Source organism: Thunnus thynnus, chromosome 17 (assembly GCF_963924715.1).
Source record: "Thunnus thynnus chromosome 17, fThuThy2.1, whole genome shotgun sequence".
Taxonomy (NCBI): domain Eukaryota; kingdom Metazoa; phylum Chordata; class Actinopteri; order Scombriformes; family Scombridae; genus Thunnus; species Thunnus thynnus.
Genome location: NC_089533.1, coordinates 14436980 through 14456396, shown reverse-complemented (window position 1 = coordinate 14456396; position 19417 = coordinate 14436980). Strand labels below are relative to the sequence as shown.

The 19417-nt window shown below is 41.2% G+C and overlaps 1 protein-coding gene across 2 annotated transcripts in view; it reads right to left on the bottom strand.

Annotated features, from left to right (window-relative positions):
• coro7 (coronin 7) overlaps window positions 1-19417 on the bottom strand; it is a 107428-nt gene that overhangs the window by 72803 nt on the left and 15208 nt on the right. For both annotated transcript variants that reach the window (XM_067615410.1, XM_067615411.1), the window contains 2 exons: window positions 2287-2370; window positions 1500-1582 (listed from right to left, as the gene is read on the bottom strand). In XM_067615410.1, coding sequence (XP_067471511.1) covers window positions 1500-1582; window positions 2287-2370 — 167 coding nt within the window. The remainder of the gene's footprint in view (window positions 1-1499; window positions 1583-2286; window positions 2371-19417) is intronic.

Genomic DNA, 19417 nt, shown 5'->3' with positions numbered 1-19417 from the left:
ACGTGGACAATTCGGTAGAAATCCTCACACCGTTGGTATGTTCTCTTCAATTTGCGTCATTATCACAACCACAAAACAGCAACTAGACTCTGAGTAAACTTCAACATTCCTTTGTCTACAAGCAGAGACATCAGGGAGACAAACCTTCCAATAAAATTAACTAATTAACACTATCTTCTGTGGGTTTTAGAAGACACCCACTTCCTGATGTGCTGTATATAAAAGTGTTTTGTGGGTATTTTTTCCGGTCATGCAGTATGAATGTCACAAAACACATATTTGTTTTGGTAATAGGAAGAAAAAGAAAAGTGGCATCAGTGGCATCAGATATCCTCCATTTCCATGACAAGTATGCTGGCATCAAACAATGCGATGGATTCAAAAGAGGCACTCAGACAGACAACTATCTGTCTCACTCAAATGACAGAGGAAGTGGAAGAAATGGAGATGAGTGGCAAGCATGAAGGCAAAGGGAGGAGGGAGAGCAGAGGTTGTTATTTGGGACCCCGCTGCGGCAACGTCTTAACGTTTCTCTATCTCACGCACACGTACATATTCCAGGGAGGGAAAAAACAAAGACATTCCTCCGACACCGCCTTCAAACGGTAGTCTTGGGTTAGTAAAAACTGTCAAAACTACCAATATAAACTTAGATTTCCCAAATCCCTGCTACAACCACATATAGGCCCATCGAAACTCTAAAGCGCACACCTCTGTCGTGCTCTGTGCAGCTACCTCACTGCCTTTTTACAGTAATAATAACGATAATAAATTTATTTAATCCACGACGGCATGCTGCATGGCTTGGCAGAGTCTGGTCGGCTCTAGTTTGAAATGACTTGGCACGCCAACCTGTTTATAAGAGCACTAAAATGCATGAGCTGGATCTGACAAAGGAACCCTTACTCCCACTCCCCGCTGATCTCTTTCTAACTCCATCCTTCCATTCCTCTCCTCTCCTCTCTGGAGTGCGGCCACGCTCCCACTCGCCTTCTGTCCTCGGCAGCCGTGTTTGGAAAAATAAACGGCGCGACTGGAGCACAAATGACAGGCGGTGAGCTGAGGGGAGAAGTGTCAGTGTGTCTACTGCTGCCTGCCTGACCATTCACAGTGCTTATGAACAGAGGGATACAGAGCGCACACATACAAGTCTCAGAAATATGGAGTCTCTGTGTAGCTCTGACCCAGGAAATGGCAGGAATGTGGAGGGACCGTGTCACATCTCAGGGAGGTCCGCATGCTCATCCAGCTGTACAGCCGCAAGGAAGCTTCACAATGTCCTGAGGCCTCCATACATCATTCCATATAAGCAAATGACACACTAATATGCACATACCACACACATACACTGTATGCTAAGTATGCCAAATCACACACACAGACACACTTTGTACTATAACACATGACCTCTCTCACTCACTGCCATTAAAGTGCAACACTGCCAAGGTCATGACCTTTGGAGGGGGAGGACAGTGGTTGCACACTGATGCAGTACTCACCCGCTGGAAGTGCCGAGTGACACGGAGCTGACCGAAGAGCTCAATTTTCTGCTGTCCCAAAGCCTCACCTCCCGGCTACGCATCTATACACACACAACAACATGAGACAATTAGTACTGTATAGGCAGGCAAACATAAAACAAAAAACTAAACATGCAAATTAATACCAGCAAAGGAGTGGATACAAACCAAGTGGGGCACAGATCATGAAAACTGAGTTAATAAAATTTCCAACATATTGGGTTGGTATTAGTCATTTTTCAAATATCACATTTCAGTGTGTTTCCATGTATTTCCTCACCAGTATGAAGGACAGTAATAGTGATTCACTACTGGAAATTCTCCTTAATGCAGCTGCAGTATTGCATAATGACAATTCACTCATAGCAGGTGAAGTATTGCATTTTACAGTTTTTAATTAAGTGGTGCACAACTCTACATTTTTCATTCCATTGTGGGAAAGTTTGAGGGCTCCGTACAGTTTTTTTTACACTTTTTATCTTTAATATCTTGTTGTTAATAGTGTTGTAGGTCTCAGGGCATTTTGTATTTACACCATCTTTTCTGTTTATTCAAACAATATCAAAAAGGAATTACATTGGCAATTTAGTCTTGGTTTTTATAGCATAATGTTCAAATTTAACAACAATATTGTCATTGGATAATATTTAAGAATAAACGGTGGCTAACAGCAGTGTTTGATTATATTAAATACTACACATTAGAAACACAGGACTCCTGATCCCTGCAAGGTGTAAAACCACACCTGGGCTTAAGATTTTCTCACCATATCAAAGCCGGTGGTCAGTAAAAAGTCATCTTTGGTCCACAGGATGCGTGAGTCCTTGTTGTGCTGAAGGCCCTTGGCACTCTGTGAGACAAACAATGCAAAAAAAACGTACATCAGACGACCTCAACAGCATCACAATTAAAGAAATAAAATATATCCTACTTGACTACTTGGTGTTGACTTCTTTAAGTCAGTGTCTCTATGGAATAAACATAAACATAACCTAGGGGTCTAGTTCAAGATAATGAGGGAGGTGATGAGTGAATGAATTGCAGGGGAGAGAAAAAAGACAGCGAGAGGAAGGGAGACAGACAGGACTATTCCCGGATGCCTCCGACAGATCCTTGTTGTTGGACAGAACAGAACTTGTCCCATGAAAGGAGCGCTTGTTATTGTTGATGTAGAAGACGAGCTGACTTCTGCCCCGAGTGCAGTTTAGATTACCAAACTGTGACATAGCATCTGTGTGTGCGTTCATGGTACTGCGACTTTGTTACGTTGTTTCCATGGGGAATATGTGTCAAAACAGCATTGCCGGGCTTGGTTTGATAGGTGGTCTTCAAGTACAAATGACACATGTTGTCAGAGGTAATGGCTAAAAACAACTGCGAGTGTTGAAATGAGAGAATGTGCCAGTTTTTGTAAAAACAACATGTTAAACAGGAGAAAGAGAAAGGGGGAAGGGGGAATGGTAGTAGGGTAATTGTGCAGGATTTTGTATGAATTGTACTCAACCATAGGCTGCTATTGAATCAAGCCATAGATGTACTGTAATTACTAAGGTGAGGACAAAAGAAGAGACAAGATGTGCAAGGCTGGCTTACAGACTGTCAACTCTTTAAAAAAGTGACTGTTAAGTAACCAGGGCTTTAAAAAACCCTAAAAGCTTGCTATTTACAGCTTATCTGTCAGATCCTAACTGCTTGTAATGTCTCAAAGCTGCAGTCATTTGGTAAACCCCCTGGTATCTGTGTACTAAATACTAGAGTTACACTGAGCTTTCACATTAGGCATGGGGGTAAGCGATGAAGTTTCCTTGGAACAGGAGCCGTTAACCCATCAGCTCACCATGTCTCTCCAAATTACTGTTGTTGTTATTATACCCACACTAACCCAGAGTGTGGCTGGACATCTGTGTATATAGGGCAGAGGCTTATTTTCTAAGGCTTGACACTTACAATCTCCCCAAAGAGTATGCCGCCTCATTCTCATGTCACCATTAAATGGCTGCAGATGACAAATTGTAAAAACAAACGTGGAGAACTTCAGCTGCCATGTTGCACTCCTGAACACGGGGTAGGTTACATGGTAACAGGGCCCTATACCTCCACTATGTACAGTAGGACTATGTTTGAGTCCAGTGCATACCTGCAAACTGAAGTCTGACAAATAGGAATAAGCATAGTTTATAAGGTCAAGTTTGAGGAGAGTTCTGCACATGTGCGCAGGGAGGGACATGCACATGTTGGCCCTATCATTTCCAATTCAAACCCTACTTCCTTTTCTCTCTTTTCAAACATCTCTCTCGATGCACGCCCAGCCTAGTGGTTTGGAAATTGATTGCTGAAGGGGGAAAAAATGGAGAGTCTGGTTATTTTAATTTCTTTAAACTGTCTGAAATCAAATGTTTCATTGCCGCTTGCTCTTCCCAAATCCTCTCCAGGGTTGCTTCCTTCTCTGTTACATGCGGACGATAAATGACACACATATGTTAGCTTGGCCAGGGTGCAATTCAATTAAATTCAATTCAATTTGTATTTATATAGCGCCAAATCATAACAGAAGTTATCTCAAGGCCCTTTTCACATAGAGCAGGTCTAGACTGTACTCTTTCTTTTACAGAAACCCAACATTCCTCCATGTGCAAGCACTTGGTGACAGCAGCAGGGGAAAATTTCCCTTTAACAGGAAGAAACCTCAATCAGAACCGGGCTCTAGGTGCAGCAGGAGAAGAAAATGGAGAATGAGGGTGGTCATTTTTAGTCTGTTTTGTTGATTTCAGTGAAAAAGAATTTTTGAAGTCCCCTCCTTCCCCCATGAGTGTAGTGTAATTGTTATCTTGCTGATAAGATATGGATATGAGACGCTCATTTTGAGATGAGTCATTCTCTCGATCTGCAACCACCAGGGGTATAGACTAAGTACATGTAGCATCTCAAAAGTCACGTCTTTATTGAGGTGACCCAGTTTGTGCACTGTTGAAAATGAAGGAGACCATGGCGACTTTTGGACTTTTAGAGGTTATCAGCTCTCAAATTATCAAGATACAATGTGTAAAAAAAAACATTCTGACAAAGCTAGACAAGCTGTTGCCCGTGTTTTGAGCAAGACTAAACACATGTCTCCGTAATACTATAACTCTAACTGTGGGTTGGATGTAAAACAAGTTTATTTCCCAAAACGTTACACTTTTCTGCTAAATGCACAGCTTAGGCCAAGACTCCTGTGCTGGAACTATCACTGTCAGTGAAGCAGAACAAACTAGAAATCATAAGGAGTAGTAGTCAGTTGAATGCATGCTTATAGGCCACACTGGTGGTTCAAACCAAATTTATCGTTCTTAGCTATACAGGGATTTGACATTGCCACATATGTTGAGAGTACACACATACATCAAATCACATTTTAAAAAGGAAATTCTCAGATGTGTACTTCTATACCTCTCTCAGGGATGATACGTCTTTGTCCATACCAGTGTTTTATCTGACACCATCTGTATGTTATACAGATGTTTCTGGCTCCTGGTGTGCTCCCAAATAGCCATATCTGCTCATAGGGATTAGAAAACACTCTACTGATCTGGCTCTCAAACACGTTTCTGAAGTAACACTACCAAAGCACTGACAGAGTTGATAGTAAGTCCTGGATTGAATAAACACTTAAGTCATGACTCAAGCTCATTTTTCAGCCCGCAGTCAGCCGGTATGCCTTGTGCAGGTAACTGAACTCATATTTGACTCGATAAGTCCATGCAATGAGTCAGTTGAAAAATAACCCAGATGTGCGGGAGAGGTCCAGAGTAAACTAAGACCTCCAAAAGGGCTATAGATCAGAAAAGAGCGGGGGAAGGAGAAAGGCTAAAACCAGTACGGTATAAACATACACGAAGGGAATTCATTGCCACTGAGCTGTTCATCACCAGCAGCACTCGCTGATTTCCTTCCAGGGGCAAGACAATGCAGAGCTGGCACTCTGACCAAACTAGGAACAAGTTGAGCTGGGACTATTTTAATCTGCTCAAGGTCTGTTTAACACTCAAACTGCTTTGAGAAGCAACATGTGGTGGTGTGGTGATAAATATTTGTGGCAAACAGAAGGAGATTCAAACTGAGTTCATATTACATGCAAGAGTAAACATCACAACTTTTGCATTATTTATTTATTTCTTTTGACTTATTGAGTCATGTCGATCCATTGCTGGGCACCAGATGAGTTTGTCAGTGTAATGCCTGAGTTTCCAATTACATCATCATAATTACTCCCTAATGAGGAGGTTCATAGGTGGAAAAGTACAATTAGGCAATTAGTACTGTCTATATAGTGAGGCTGACAAAAAGACTCAATAAAAAAAAAATCACTGAATATATCACCTTTCTGTGAACCTGCTCTGGAGCAGACAGGCTTAGTTTTGCCATTACAGCATCCCTCAGGCCTTTGCTAGGCTGCCTGAGCCAGCCAGCTCCAGGGATGAAGGCAAATAAACCGGCCTGACGTCTCTCACAGCAGACAGCTATACATGCTCCATAGGTCACACTGCCATGATGTCATCCTCCACCCGGATCTGAAGGCACGTGCTGCTTTGAGCCTTTTCGTCGAAGATGTCATCAGGGCTCGCCGGCAGCAGCGATGGAAGTGCAACTGAGGCTTAAGGGGTTTGAGCCGGGCGTCCGCTCACCTCTCCCCAATAAACAGTGTTTCGGCTTAGGAAGCATGACGCAGCCGTCAAGAGACTTGCACTACTACTAACACTCCAGGGCAGCCAGAGGACACAACATCTGGACCTGTGTGTGTATATAAATGTTGCCAAACGGTATCTCTCCTCTGCAGTCATAAATTCTAAGTCAAATCCCATTCACCTAGTACCCCCCCTCATGGCTGAACCTTACCGACATGCTACAAATTGATCATGACACACTTGAATATGAGGAGAGAAAAAGAGGGGGAAGGAGAGAGAGTGAGACAAAAAAAAGGGGGAAAATAAGACAAATGTTTTCCTTAGCAGCAGAACAAAGACTCCAAGCTGAAGGAATTCACACAGAACGACAGACAGAAGGAGAGAAATGGTTCATGACTTGACAAAATACACAAAGGAGGTGTAGAGAATCACTTACACCTGCCCGAATGGCAGGCTCATATATACACAATAAAGGAAGTAGAGGAAATGACATCACATCTGGGAAAAGAATATTACCAACACAGGTGTCTGAATCAAGATGTGGGAAAATAATTTCCAGACTGGTAAATAAAAGTAATAGACTATGTTTAAAAACTACAAAGATATATATATGCTTACGTGTGCTTAAAATGAATAAAGAGAAAGGATTAAAGCATCGCTGACTGTGATAATGTTAATCAAACTCAAATGACACCAGTCATGGTTTATTTATACTTAGAAAGTTCGATACTTTGCAGACAGGCAGATGTAGACACGGGAAGGTGCCATTTAGCAGTCTGGCCAATTATGGTTTTATAGGTCTATTAAATATCCTCTCCCATTATAAATAAATGAGAATCACTCTGTCTCCTTCTGTTCTTCTCCCTCAGCTATTTCACATCTGAACTTCAACAGACAGTGTGCACATCTGTGTCACTTGCAGAGAATGTTGATTCACCCACCGGGACGAATATCAGGTGCCTGTTTGCACATATGGGAACCATCACAATCTCTGCATCTCCCTCCGTCTCTCTCACTCACTCTTTGTCTCTTTGTCTTTCCACCTCTTTGTCTATTGGCTCGATGGGGGTGTAAGTAGTTGAGAATAAGTGCAAGCGGTGCAGAAATTAATTTTTTCTCAACTTCGTTAAAATCTTTGAATATATGTATATGTATGGTAGGTTGTCCTCTCAGCCTTCTTCTGCACTTAAGTTTATGTCATTTCATATTAAGCCTTCAGCCCTGTTTTTCTAAAAATGGGCAAAATATCAGCCGCAGGATAGATAGTTGTAGCTAATGCTGTTTGGCTTTTATAGTTTATAGTATTGTTTGACATTTTCTGAAATATGCTTATTCACTTTCTTGCTAAGATGAGACTGGAAATGGGTGGAAACAGCCTGCCAACATGTCGAACTATTCCTTTAAGAAACTCAGAGTTGTGACCAGAAAAAAAAACAGTCTTGTACTTGTTTAACCTGTTTAGAAAATTGATTGCAAGACTCAACTTCTCATGGTAATTATGTATATGCCAGTCTGTCCCCAGTCCTTGTCTCCGCTGTGCTGTGTACTCATCCAACGAACGACACAACACAATATATAACCCCAGCTGCAGCCACTCATCTCTTCAACCTGCTCCTCATTTTCTCCTCTCCCTGTCTTTCCACTCCTCTCACAGAATCAAAATTATTTTCCTTTAATTAACCCTCCTCTAATCAATCACTGGTGCCTCGTAGCTTTCATCACCTCTGAAACAGACTCCCTCTCAGTCTTTTCATCTACAGCTAATTAGTCTTTTCAGCAATTACTTGGGTTTTCTTCATCCTGTTCTGTCTTCATGGCCAATTTAAGAGTCAGGATTCACTATCTTGAATGGAACTCTGACTATACAGGAGCAGACGGGCGTCTAGAAATAGGACACAAGTGGAGGGTAGAAGAGGACTAGGGGGGGGGGGGGTAGGAGATGGAAATCAAACCAGCCATTTTATTCTTTCATTTCCTCTGCCACCTACCACCACTTTTTCTCAGTTAATTGGAACCATCTTAGGTTTCGCTCATTCCTCCAAAAAGTCCAGAAGCCACAAGCCGTTCTCTTATTTTTCCAAACTTCCCCTTTTCTTTGCTCTCTCCCTTCCTGAAGATGAATATGAATGTGCAAGGTCAGACTCTGGGCAGGGAGTGTAATCTAAGGGAATGACAACATGGAGTAAATTCTTAGGTGCAGCTGTAATAGCATGAATCTGAGAAGTGACCTCTCTGACATACATCTTGAACTCATGATGCACAAGAGTGTCAGCTTATACGGTACAGTTATATACGTAGTAGCAACCTTAAAACACAAGTATATAACAATCAAATCCCCAATTTAAAAATACAGCAAGGCACGACTTCTACTGATTCACCTCCCAGACTGTTACTGCCATCAATCTTTTTTCATATTTGCCTTGCCTGCAGTCATTCTTTCCCCCCATTTCATTTCCTTTGTGTCAGCAAATGAAAATCACTGTGCAATAAAAAACTACCTTATACATGAGCCAATGGGACAATAAGAATGGCTACGGGCCAGGTCTACTATACAGACACCAGGCAAGACCTGCAGCCTTTAGGGAGGGACTAGTGATACGCACTAGACTGATCCCCAGTTAAATATAGTATCCAGCTAGAATGGGATATCCAGAAGTCTTTTCCCTTCACGAATAGTTTGGATTGTTTTTCTTTTTTATCTACACACATCTTTTTAACTTTAATGGGAACAAGCACGGAGGGATAAAGATAGGACACAGAGACGGCTAGAGAATGCACTCTCGGTTTTGCACAGAAGACACATCAATCTTATAGGGATCAGGAGGGGATTTCCTCAATTTCATCCTACACACTCTCCAAATACTGCACGTCCTATGTATCATATATCCTATATTTCCTTTATTATAAAGGTGGCAGGTGCAATGCTGTCATGAATGTTTTTACTGTACACTCACTTTCCACTTCAGAAAAAAAAACTGAAATTATAACGGATCAACTGACAACTGGAAGCTACATTTTCGCTGTAAATGAAGTCCTTATTTTCACATACACATCAATAGGGTTGCAACTAACATTTCTTTTCATTAAAAAATAATCAGCAAATTATTTTCTCAATTAATCGATTAATTATTTGTTCTATAAAATGTCAGAAAAAGTTTCCCTGAGCTCAAAGTGATGTCTTCAATGTCGTATTTGTCTGACCAACGGTCCAAATCTCCAAAGATATACAGTTAACTATCATATAAAACTAAAGAGCAGCAAATATTCACATTAGAGAAACTGGAACCTTTGTTTTTTGGCACTTTTTCTTTAACAATTAATCGATTACCAAAATAAATTGAATTAATTTTCTCATTTACTGGATGAATCAAATATTTGTTTCAGCTCTACGCCTAAAACTCTCTAATAACAATATCATAAATTGATCTTCTGTATCAATAATTACATGTTTCTGGCCAACAAAGCAGAAAGTTGGCTCGGCTTCTGTGCTCCATGTAGAATTTGTGAGAGACTGATCGCCACCGACTGCCTGCCACAAAGACGTCACACTGTGTTTTAAGAGGGCAGGAAAAAATACTGGCCCAAGAAATCATTCCACCCCATGGAAAAATAAATCAAGAGGGGCAAAAGAGGTAAATGGAAAAAGGGGGTTTAACAAGAAATCAGTTCCCTCTTGGTAGTGGGTGATAGAAGTAAAAACAAAGAGAACAGTGCAGGGTTAGAAAGAAAAAGAGAAAGATGCAGTGAAAGAGAGCTAAAGCACAGGTTGGTAGATCAATTAAGGTGTGTTGGTCATCCATGAGTGGCTAAAAATATAGGCAAGAAAAATGGACGTTGTATGTACAAGCACTCTGGTAGTCGCAGTGCAGGAGGCCCCACTTTCTCACTGGTGTAGGCTTTCAAGAGCTGGCACTACGCTACTATACCTCCATTGCTGCAACACTCATTTGTTTGCTGTAGTCTCTGTTCTGTACACTTTCCAGATCACCCAAAAGAAAAGGACTACAATTATGTAAAACGGGAGTTTCCGAATTTCTTTTTTTTCCTCCAGCATTTGGTGTACTGTGACTCCCAATTTTCCCCACCTATAACATTTACATTTCCCTCTATCCCTATCTACATTTATCTATAATGACGAGGGGACTCATCATGTACACTTTTTAAGGCCATGGTCTCTCAATTGTAAAATAATCCCTTAAAAGCAGACTTTTCCAGAAGGTCTCAAGTGACAATGATCCACTGAGGTAAATGAATGCATGTAAGGCCATTTAGAAGTATTCCTGCTTGTGGCTACTCGATGGTGAAGTAGTAATCTTATCCAGCATGTGTATTTCTTGAGGAATCTAGAGGGGCAGGTGTAAAAACCATTACTTTGCTTGATAGCCAGGACAATCATTCACTCCTCAAATCTAGCCAAGGACCACTTGTTTTGTATTTTGCTTATTTTGGATGACTACGGACAGGAAGAGGTCATGTGCCTATGAATAATGGATTAATGGGAGATACATTTTCATACTCTCAAAGCACCAAGAACCAGATCCAGTTAAACCAGTGATGTAAAAATGAAATTCTGGGAAGTAAAAAAATGTAAAGAGTAATCCCTTAATCCCATGGTGTTGCCCATAATGTCAGAAAAGTTATGAATCACACATCAGGATGTCATAAAATGTTTTCCAAACACAACTTCGAGTCCTCCTTGATGTTTTTAAAAACTAGGTTTCGGATGTAGTAATGCAGACTTGCATTGTGATTTTTGGTCCATGCTAGGCGTACAAATCAGTTTAACTGCTGTGCTAAGTGAAATGAAACACTGAAGTGGTAGAGAGGCTGTGATTATTGTGCCACTGTGCTAATTGGGCCGTGTGACCACAGTCGAGGATCCAGCCAGCCCTAAGAGCCAGCCTGGGCTGTGGTCACCCCTCTCTGGGGCCTGGGGACAACAGACTGGACCCAGTCACACTGCACTGTGGGGGGACTGGCACCAACTGCTGTGTGCCTAGTGGCAGGGGCCTCCCTCTGGGAAAGCTACCCAAGGTCGAAGAGGCTGCTGGATCAGAGCACTATACAGAGCTAGCTGCTTCCTGGAACTATCATGATTAACAGGACCAGTGAATTGACCAAATCTGCATTTCAGTCCAAGAGAAGCACTAGGGAGCCAGAGGAGATTTCAAGTGCATGTTTGGTGATCTCCGAGGTTTTTGATGGTTATTGTGGTTGAGGTTCAAGCAATGAATATTCTAGAGATGCACTTAGTGGCTTGGTCTTTTAAATCCAAACAGAGATCCATGGGGCAGGACAGGGCACTAATGACAGAGGAAGGAATGATGCTGCTGACGACAGCAAGAACTTCAACACCCGGGGCTGATGAGAGTCTGCATGCCAGACCTGCTCCGTAAAAACAAAGAGATGATTCTTTGGTAGGGTTTCTTATGAAGAGAGGGTGTATTAGACAGCTCACAAGTAGACAACACACAGCTAATCATGCTCACACTGTTGGAGAGACCATGGAGCCCCTTACTCCCTGTAGCCTGACCAAGCCCTCCAGTGCCTGTTGTCATTTACAGTTCTTTCATAGCTGCAACGGATACAGTTGGCTGGCTTTACTCCCTCCCTGAAACCACATCATAGAGGCTTCACATCTTCAAAGTACCCCCACGCATTTGTATAGAAGCATGGATTGTGAACATTAGGATTCACTCGGGAGGCACATGTGTGCAAGGCAAGTCATGTTCATGTCATTTGTGTATAATCATGGAATCCTATACCTTAATGTAAATACTGTAAATACTGGAGGCTATTCCTTTGTTTTACAATCCTTTCTTAATCTACTATTTGTTTGCTGTAATCAAAGTGTGCTATTGGAACTTTCCTGCGTCAACTTCAAGAACTTGAGAAATCATTTATATTAAAGCAAAATTCAACAACGAACGGTAGAAAAACAAGTTTAATGTGATTTTAATTACAGCAGCAGGTGTTAGCCTAAAGGGACATAACTGTGCGATGAAATAACTCAAATGTGTAGCCAATGCAGAGGATTTTATCCTTTACACTTCATTTCAATGCCCACAGCATACAGTATATCAGGGGTCAACACAAGTGTTGACCCCTGATATACTGTATGTTCAGCAGCAGTGCACAGGGCAGCTGATTGACAGTTTGATTAACTACCTCATCATCTAACAAACAGTTCAATCTGCCACTGTTTACACTGCTCTGCAGAGAATTCCCAACTATGACAGGACCTCCAACGCTAACTTTATCCCGGCACTCAACAGCTTCACTCTATTTAGCTCTTGCATGAAACCACAAATTGTAGCAGGACCTGTTGTCTTAAGAGGCTCAATTAGTAAATGATGTCCTAAGTTGGCTTTTGTTGGAGAAGGATGTGGCATTTATAAGACATGTGCGAGCCAGATTTCAGGGCCCCCTATGCTCAACTGCTTCCGCTGTTAGGAGGTCATTATGTTATGGAATACCGCTTATTTTCTTTTGCCTCCGAGAAGAAAAACATTTAGCACCAATGCAGGTATGCACACCTGTGTCCCGTTCTCATAACCTGTGGTAAAATGCAGCTGCACTGGGGTACAGTGTGTTCTTCTAAAATAACCCAGGAGAGACACCACAGTGGAAATTATTTTCATGGGGCTGTCTTAACTGGATCTTTGAATCTTTGTATTCTGCAGCATTCACCGCTGTTGAGTGGTGTTAAACCCTCAGCAAAGCCGCAAATGTGATGACACCACACCAGTTCCCCTTCCCGTTCTCCCCCTTTACTTTAAAAACACACCTTGTATTTACTTCAAGGTTCATAAAACACAAGGTTGAGTCACAAATATGTAAGTTAGCACGGATTATATGACTGATGGGTAAATTTACTTAATTTTGATGTATTATGTAAAAACAGGCAAAGTGGTAAAATTAAATTGAAAAAGGATTCATCTAGTATTTAATTGTGCTTCACATTATTTAATATGTGTTTGATATGATTATAATATTAGCATTGTTTACACTTACAATTCAGTTATTCAAATACCACCAGTGATTTATGGCTATGATTTGTTACCAACTTGATCAATTATCTCTAATTATATCATCATCATATAAGCCATTTTACTTTTTCATAATATAATGAGCTTGACATTACATTCACAGTGGATGTGGTAGAGAATTGGCTTAATGTTTTGAAATCTGCAAAGTGCTTTGGCTGTTTATAATAATAAAATTGTCTGTATACCAAAACAAATAACAGCTAATATATAGCCAATAACTGATTCACAACTTAGATTTGTATATCTTTTCAACATGTCCCTAGTCTCCAGAACTGGTTACTTTTCTCAGTTAGCTAGTTATTAAGAAAAATACAGGGTTAATTCACCAGGCTGTCTGTCTTACAACTCTAGGGCTGCCCCCTAATAGTCGACCAAACTTAAGTTGACGAGAAGAGTCTTACTCAACCAAGTTTTCATTGGTCGGTTAGTTGCAAAAAAAAAAAAAAAAAAAAAGAAACCCTTAGCCAGACCATGTATGAAATGTTAGAGGGCTTTGACTTGAAACGAAGGACACAGGAAGTGCAAACTCTGCATGCAAAGATTCGCCAATCATTCACTGACCTCAAACATGACACATCCGAAATGTGTAAGTAGCCTAATGTTAGCCACCTAGCATGGCTGCTCTAACTCAGATAAAATGTTCAGTCTGCTTGCTGGTTGTTCCGACACATTCAGAATCATTACCTCTTTAGCCGTTAGCATTGTCGTTAACGGGCGGCTTGCGTCACGTGTGTGCTTGTAAAATTTATATTTTAAAAGCTCATTTTTACGGTTTTGTATTTCTCTGTAATGCAGTACAGTGTTAACAATGTTTCTTATAACGTTCTTTCTCAGCTCTGGAACTCAATCCATTTTCTGATGCCCCAAAAAGAATATATTTAAATAATTAATATCATAAACGTGTAACAATTAGTTGACTAATGGCTTGAACTAACGACTACTAGTTGACTAGGAAAATCTTTGGTCCAGGGCAGCCCTATAAAACTCTCACCTCTTGTTTGCAGCACCACTGTCTGACCTCTTAGCTAACCACCAGTATAATTAAGCTAGCATATGGAGAAAACAGGGGCTGAAATGCACTGACAGACAAAGTTAATTGAAATAGCACTGGCGTTTGGTCAAACTTTGGTCAGCCAGCCCAGCCACGGATGTGGCCCACACTGCACTTTATATCCCTCGGGGCATTCTGAGGTTGGTCTCAGCTGCTTCCCGGGTCTTGCCCTCGCTCTGTCCTGTGGGGGCCTACTGTAGATCTCATCTGATGGTCTGAGTGGTCAACTTCTGCTGTGTTGCTTAATATTTCACTTGCTGTCTACGTCTGTTTACCACAACCGTTATGGGGTTGGATTCATAGTAAAGATCTTTGTGGTTGTCTAGGCTTGTTTTCACTTGTGTGCACATCACAACAGGAAGTCTTCTGTGTATTTAGCTCAGCACGATGACCTGAGGACGACCCATGCGCACAATCCCGGCGTATCTATTCCCTTAGGACCAAATCAATTCACACACAAACAGTGCCTGCTGCCTTCAGCTACTTGCATACCCCAAAACCACATACTTACACACTTAAACAACAGCAATTGATCTTTCGCAGTACAACATAGGGTAGAGAAGACCAACAAGAAGCCAATTCACACCTCATTCTGCTGTTCCGGCTCTGAAACAACCAGAAAATACTGAATTCTCCCTGCTTTTGTTATACCTCCAGGAGCGGCAGACTTTGGCCAAGTTTGAAGCAAAGACAGCAAAGCAATTTGCTGTTTTAAATGAAATGGATGACATAAGCAAATCACAGAGGGTGATTAAAACCACATTGTTATTCCTGATAAATAACAAAGATAGGAGGGATACGAGGGCAAACCAAGGTGAAGACACATGGGAGCTACGTTAGCTGTATTGTTTGGGAAATGCTGATGTCAATGTTTTTATTCATTTCTAATATTAGATCAATCAAGAGGCTTTCTCTGCCATTCAAAAATGATAACAGAAACTTCCCAACAAGATCTCAAAACAAGTGATTCCTTTGTGAACTGATCTCATTTACCATGACTATTTCATTAATTAATATATCTTCTTGACTTAATCTTTCAGCTTTTTATTAATGTAGTAATATACAGAGAACATATGACTGACAGCTGAAGATTCCTGTGGTGGTGAATCTTCACTCTCAGTATGCAGCAGGAGAAAAAGCTTAACACCATCCTTTTTTGTCTCCAGGTGTCACCCACATGTGTGCATAGGGCCATAATTAGTTGGAATCTTAGAGTCCCAGAGCAGCCAGCCCACTAATGAGGCCTCCGCTCACAAACAACACACATATGTGAGCAAAGAGCTCCATCTCTGCCAGCTGGCACCCACTTTTACCCCTTTCCTCCAAAAAAATACTTCAGCGCCACCCGCAGAGCACACACCCACATACACATGTGCACACACACACACACACACAAAAACAAATCCTATTCATTAGCTAAAGCAGCTAAACCCCTTCAAACTTCAAATCCTCGTCTTTTTGGACCCGTGACTTCTTCACGCTCTCAGCTCTCTCTCCAGCAACAGGACCAGTCAACATTCATTAACTCATCTTTATGTTTATAACCAGACACACAAAACATAATTCAAATGAGTATCAAATCAAACCCAACGCAAGATTCTCTTAGTTTACAATGAAAAAAGGCACACAAAGAGAAGTTAGGTCATAAAAACTAAGCATTGATAGATCAATCTTGATTGAGACAGACTCCATCAGGTGCAGTGAGTCCTTTCAGCCCGACCAGCTTTCCCTAAAACTATAACTAACAGTGGCAGTGGTGCGGCCAGCAACACAGGGAGCTGATAGATGGAGAGAGAGAAGAAAATAAAGACAGAAAAAAAGAAGGGGGGCACATCATCTGGGCTGAGTTAACCACTGGCTATTACCAGGTCCTGAGCCCAGCGGGGTCCGACAGAGAAAGATACAGGCACAAGGCACCATGCATGGGGGAGACAGGGGAAAAAGGGGGAGCGAACAAAAAAACAAACCACAGGGATAAGACAGTGGGGTGAAAGAGGGCAGGGGGTGACAGAAAGAGACATATGTGACCTTAAGTCTGCACAGAGAAGCCACAGATCTACAGAAATGATCTCATCATTTTAAAAAGGTAAAATGTTATCAGTCCCGAGAAGGTCAAAGGTCACAGGGATTACATAGGTTAGATGGGGATCAACCTACTAATTGGCAGCTTGACCCTGGCACAATTAGATACATATTTCTTGCTAGGTGTCTTTTTCCTGTATTGATTTCTAGAAGCAGGGGAGAGAGGGAGTGCATCGTGCTGTAGTTATGAACTTGATGTCCCCTATTCAACGCTGTCAATATTTGTAAAATTCATGTGTATGTTATCTTGCACTACCGTGTTAAATCATGTGTGTTATACAGTCACATATTTGCTAGAGTGATGAAAATGTTACTGAAGCGAATGCGGTGATATGTACAGAGGGATATTTCTGCTATGACATGTTTATATTTGGAAAGAGAAACTGATTTTGAACACATATTTCGCAGTAAAAAACTTGCGTTGAACAGCCACACTAGACATGCAAAAACAGTGCATGAGGTTGCTGCCATGAGACTGCCCATTAAATCACATGTTATCACGAATGGTCATATTCCAGCCAACAGCCATGATGGGTATATTGGCTATATGGACGAATAGCTTTTTAAAACATAGAAGCATTTTTGGCTCAGTTTTAGGTTAAATTATGCAGCTCGTGTATCTGGAATTTGGGGCTCAGGGTTGAGTAAGCCTGTGACATATTCTTGGAATGAGCTCCTGTTCTTTATAGACATTATATTCTGCATTTCACAATGTTGAATCCACAGCCCTGCGGCGCTAGTATTAGACATTCTCCAAACTCTAAACACGCTTCGTTTGGGGGGGAAGTATCAAAATCTCATTCTCTGGCAAGCGCTCGTATTCTGTGAGGAGAAATCATTTGTTGGTACAACAGAATACTGGGCATTCTTGAGACTCAAAAGAATTTCCACATCTGTATCTACATCTTAAGCCGATTTTATGTGATAATCGTTTCAACCTTGAAGGATATATTTGTCTTTGAGCTTGCCCGGGGGGGGGGCAAGCTCAACCTGCTTGGGCTCAAAGCTCAGAGATGGTTTCGGAGCAATTTTGTATGAATGGAAAAAATCAATTGATACAGATCAGAGCTCAATCAAGACTGCAATTTTGAGGCATATTACAGTTTCGGTATTTAAGAATAATAAAGTCAACATTTTAGTGGCCAATATTATTTGTTTTTAACATGAACCGATAAAATCCTTTTTGTCAGGGATCCTTAAAATTTGGTTATGATATATAAGAACCACACATTTCTAGTATTTCACTGTAAATATTATAGTTTATTATACATAATAACTGATTTAAAAAAAACATGAATAAAACAAAAAAATGTTAAACTTGAATCAAAAATTTGGACTAATTCTGTTGATAGGGATCATGTGACACGGTTGAAAGCTCAAATACAGCAACTAAGAGGAGCTTGAGGTAAGACTACTGAAGTTTCCATGTTCAAGAATGAAATGTGAAACTCAATTTTTAAGTCACCACGGATGAGAAGTACCAATAACAATAATAACCAATATATGTAATAAGCCAATACCAGCTGATAATATCAGCTCAAATGCAGATAAGCCGAAATCTATGGAACAGTGACACCTGTCCACGTGGACGTTCATCAGTTCATCTTATTCCCCTTTTCTTATACATGAAGATACACAAGCAAATGGAAAAAAAAACATCAAAACAACAGAATATAGAGGCACAAAAACCTCAATTAAGTTCTTCCATTTTGCGTCATCTCTCCGAATGTTTCTCCTTCATGGCTCTCCCTCTGGGTCTACATCTGTGATACAAACTAAACTCTTTTGCAACAGTCAAAGAGCTTCATTGTGCTGCCTGCCAGAGTCCACATACACATATTAAGTTCACCATGCCCGCCGGTAGTTTATTCTGCCTGTAATGAGAAATCTGAGCATGGATACACACATATACTCACCCCCACCCCCATTCTCCAAACACACACACACTTTTCCAATTATAAGAATTCAAAGACATATAGATAAAACAGAAGTAGAAATGCAGTTTATTACCCCTGTAATGAGAAATCCTAGTATGGAGAGACACATACACCCACACACCTACCAGGGAGTTCAGTCTGTGTAATTTATCGCAGGATATAAAAGATGGTATGAGTGGCTGCTCTCAGCCACCTATAGCAGGGAAACCGCTGAGCTTTTCCTTGGCCCTGCCCATGTGTTCCCTCCTCAAGTCCAAACCCATTCCAGCCCGTGATCCTCTCTAATTTCACCCAAAGCAACAGAAGCTTGAGCTGAAAAAGAGGAATCTGGCCCCCAAGTCCAGCAAACTATTCCCTTTTCCTGTCTCCCTCCTCTTCCAGCGACCACAGATCGACAGCTCTACGGCCAGTACTGGCCCAAAACTATGAGGGGTATTTTCAGCACTGTAATTTGAAGCACACATGGTATACGCACAGACACACACTCGCATACTGAATCACATACTCAGCAAATACACAGACATTTAGGTTAGATCAAAAAATACAATAGGACAGGAGAGAGGAGAGGGGAGACAAATTCCCAAAACACACACCTGGTCCAGTTGGGACAAGGTCAGCGAATGTGCTTGTCTTCCCTTTGTGCTGGGTCTGAGGAGTCGTATAGCTCAGCACAGGGAAGTAGCACGGAGGCCTAACTACATAGAAATGTGAAAGAAACTTATCCGAAAACAAGAGGCCAGTATAGGGATGTTATGGAAGGGAGGACAAAAGTGAGAATAGCTAAGAGAGTAAGGAACAGCTTCCTTTAATGCTGCATGATGTTTACCTTGGGTGCTTGGTGATTCGCCACTGCAATCCTTACTCTTTGTGTAATTTATTTTTGCAATTTAATTAATATGGGTCAATTTAATTATTTGAAAAGCTTAAAGGGCACATATCATGCACATTTCCAGATCTATATTTATATTCTGGAGCTCTACTGGTATATCTTTGCGTGATTTACAGTTCAAAAAACCCCTTATTTATCTTATACTGCCCTTTATGCAGCTCCTCAGTTCAGCCTCTGTCTGAAACAGGCCGTTTTAGCTCCTGTCTCTTTAAGGCTTTTTTTAAA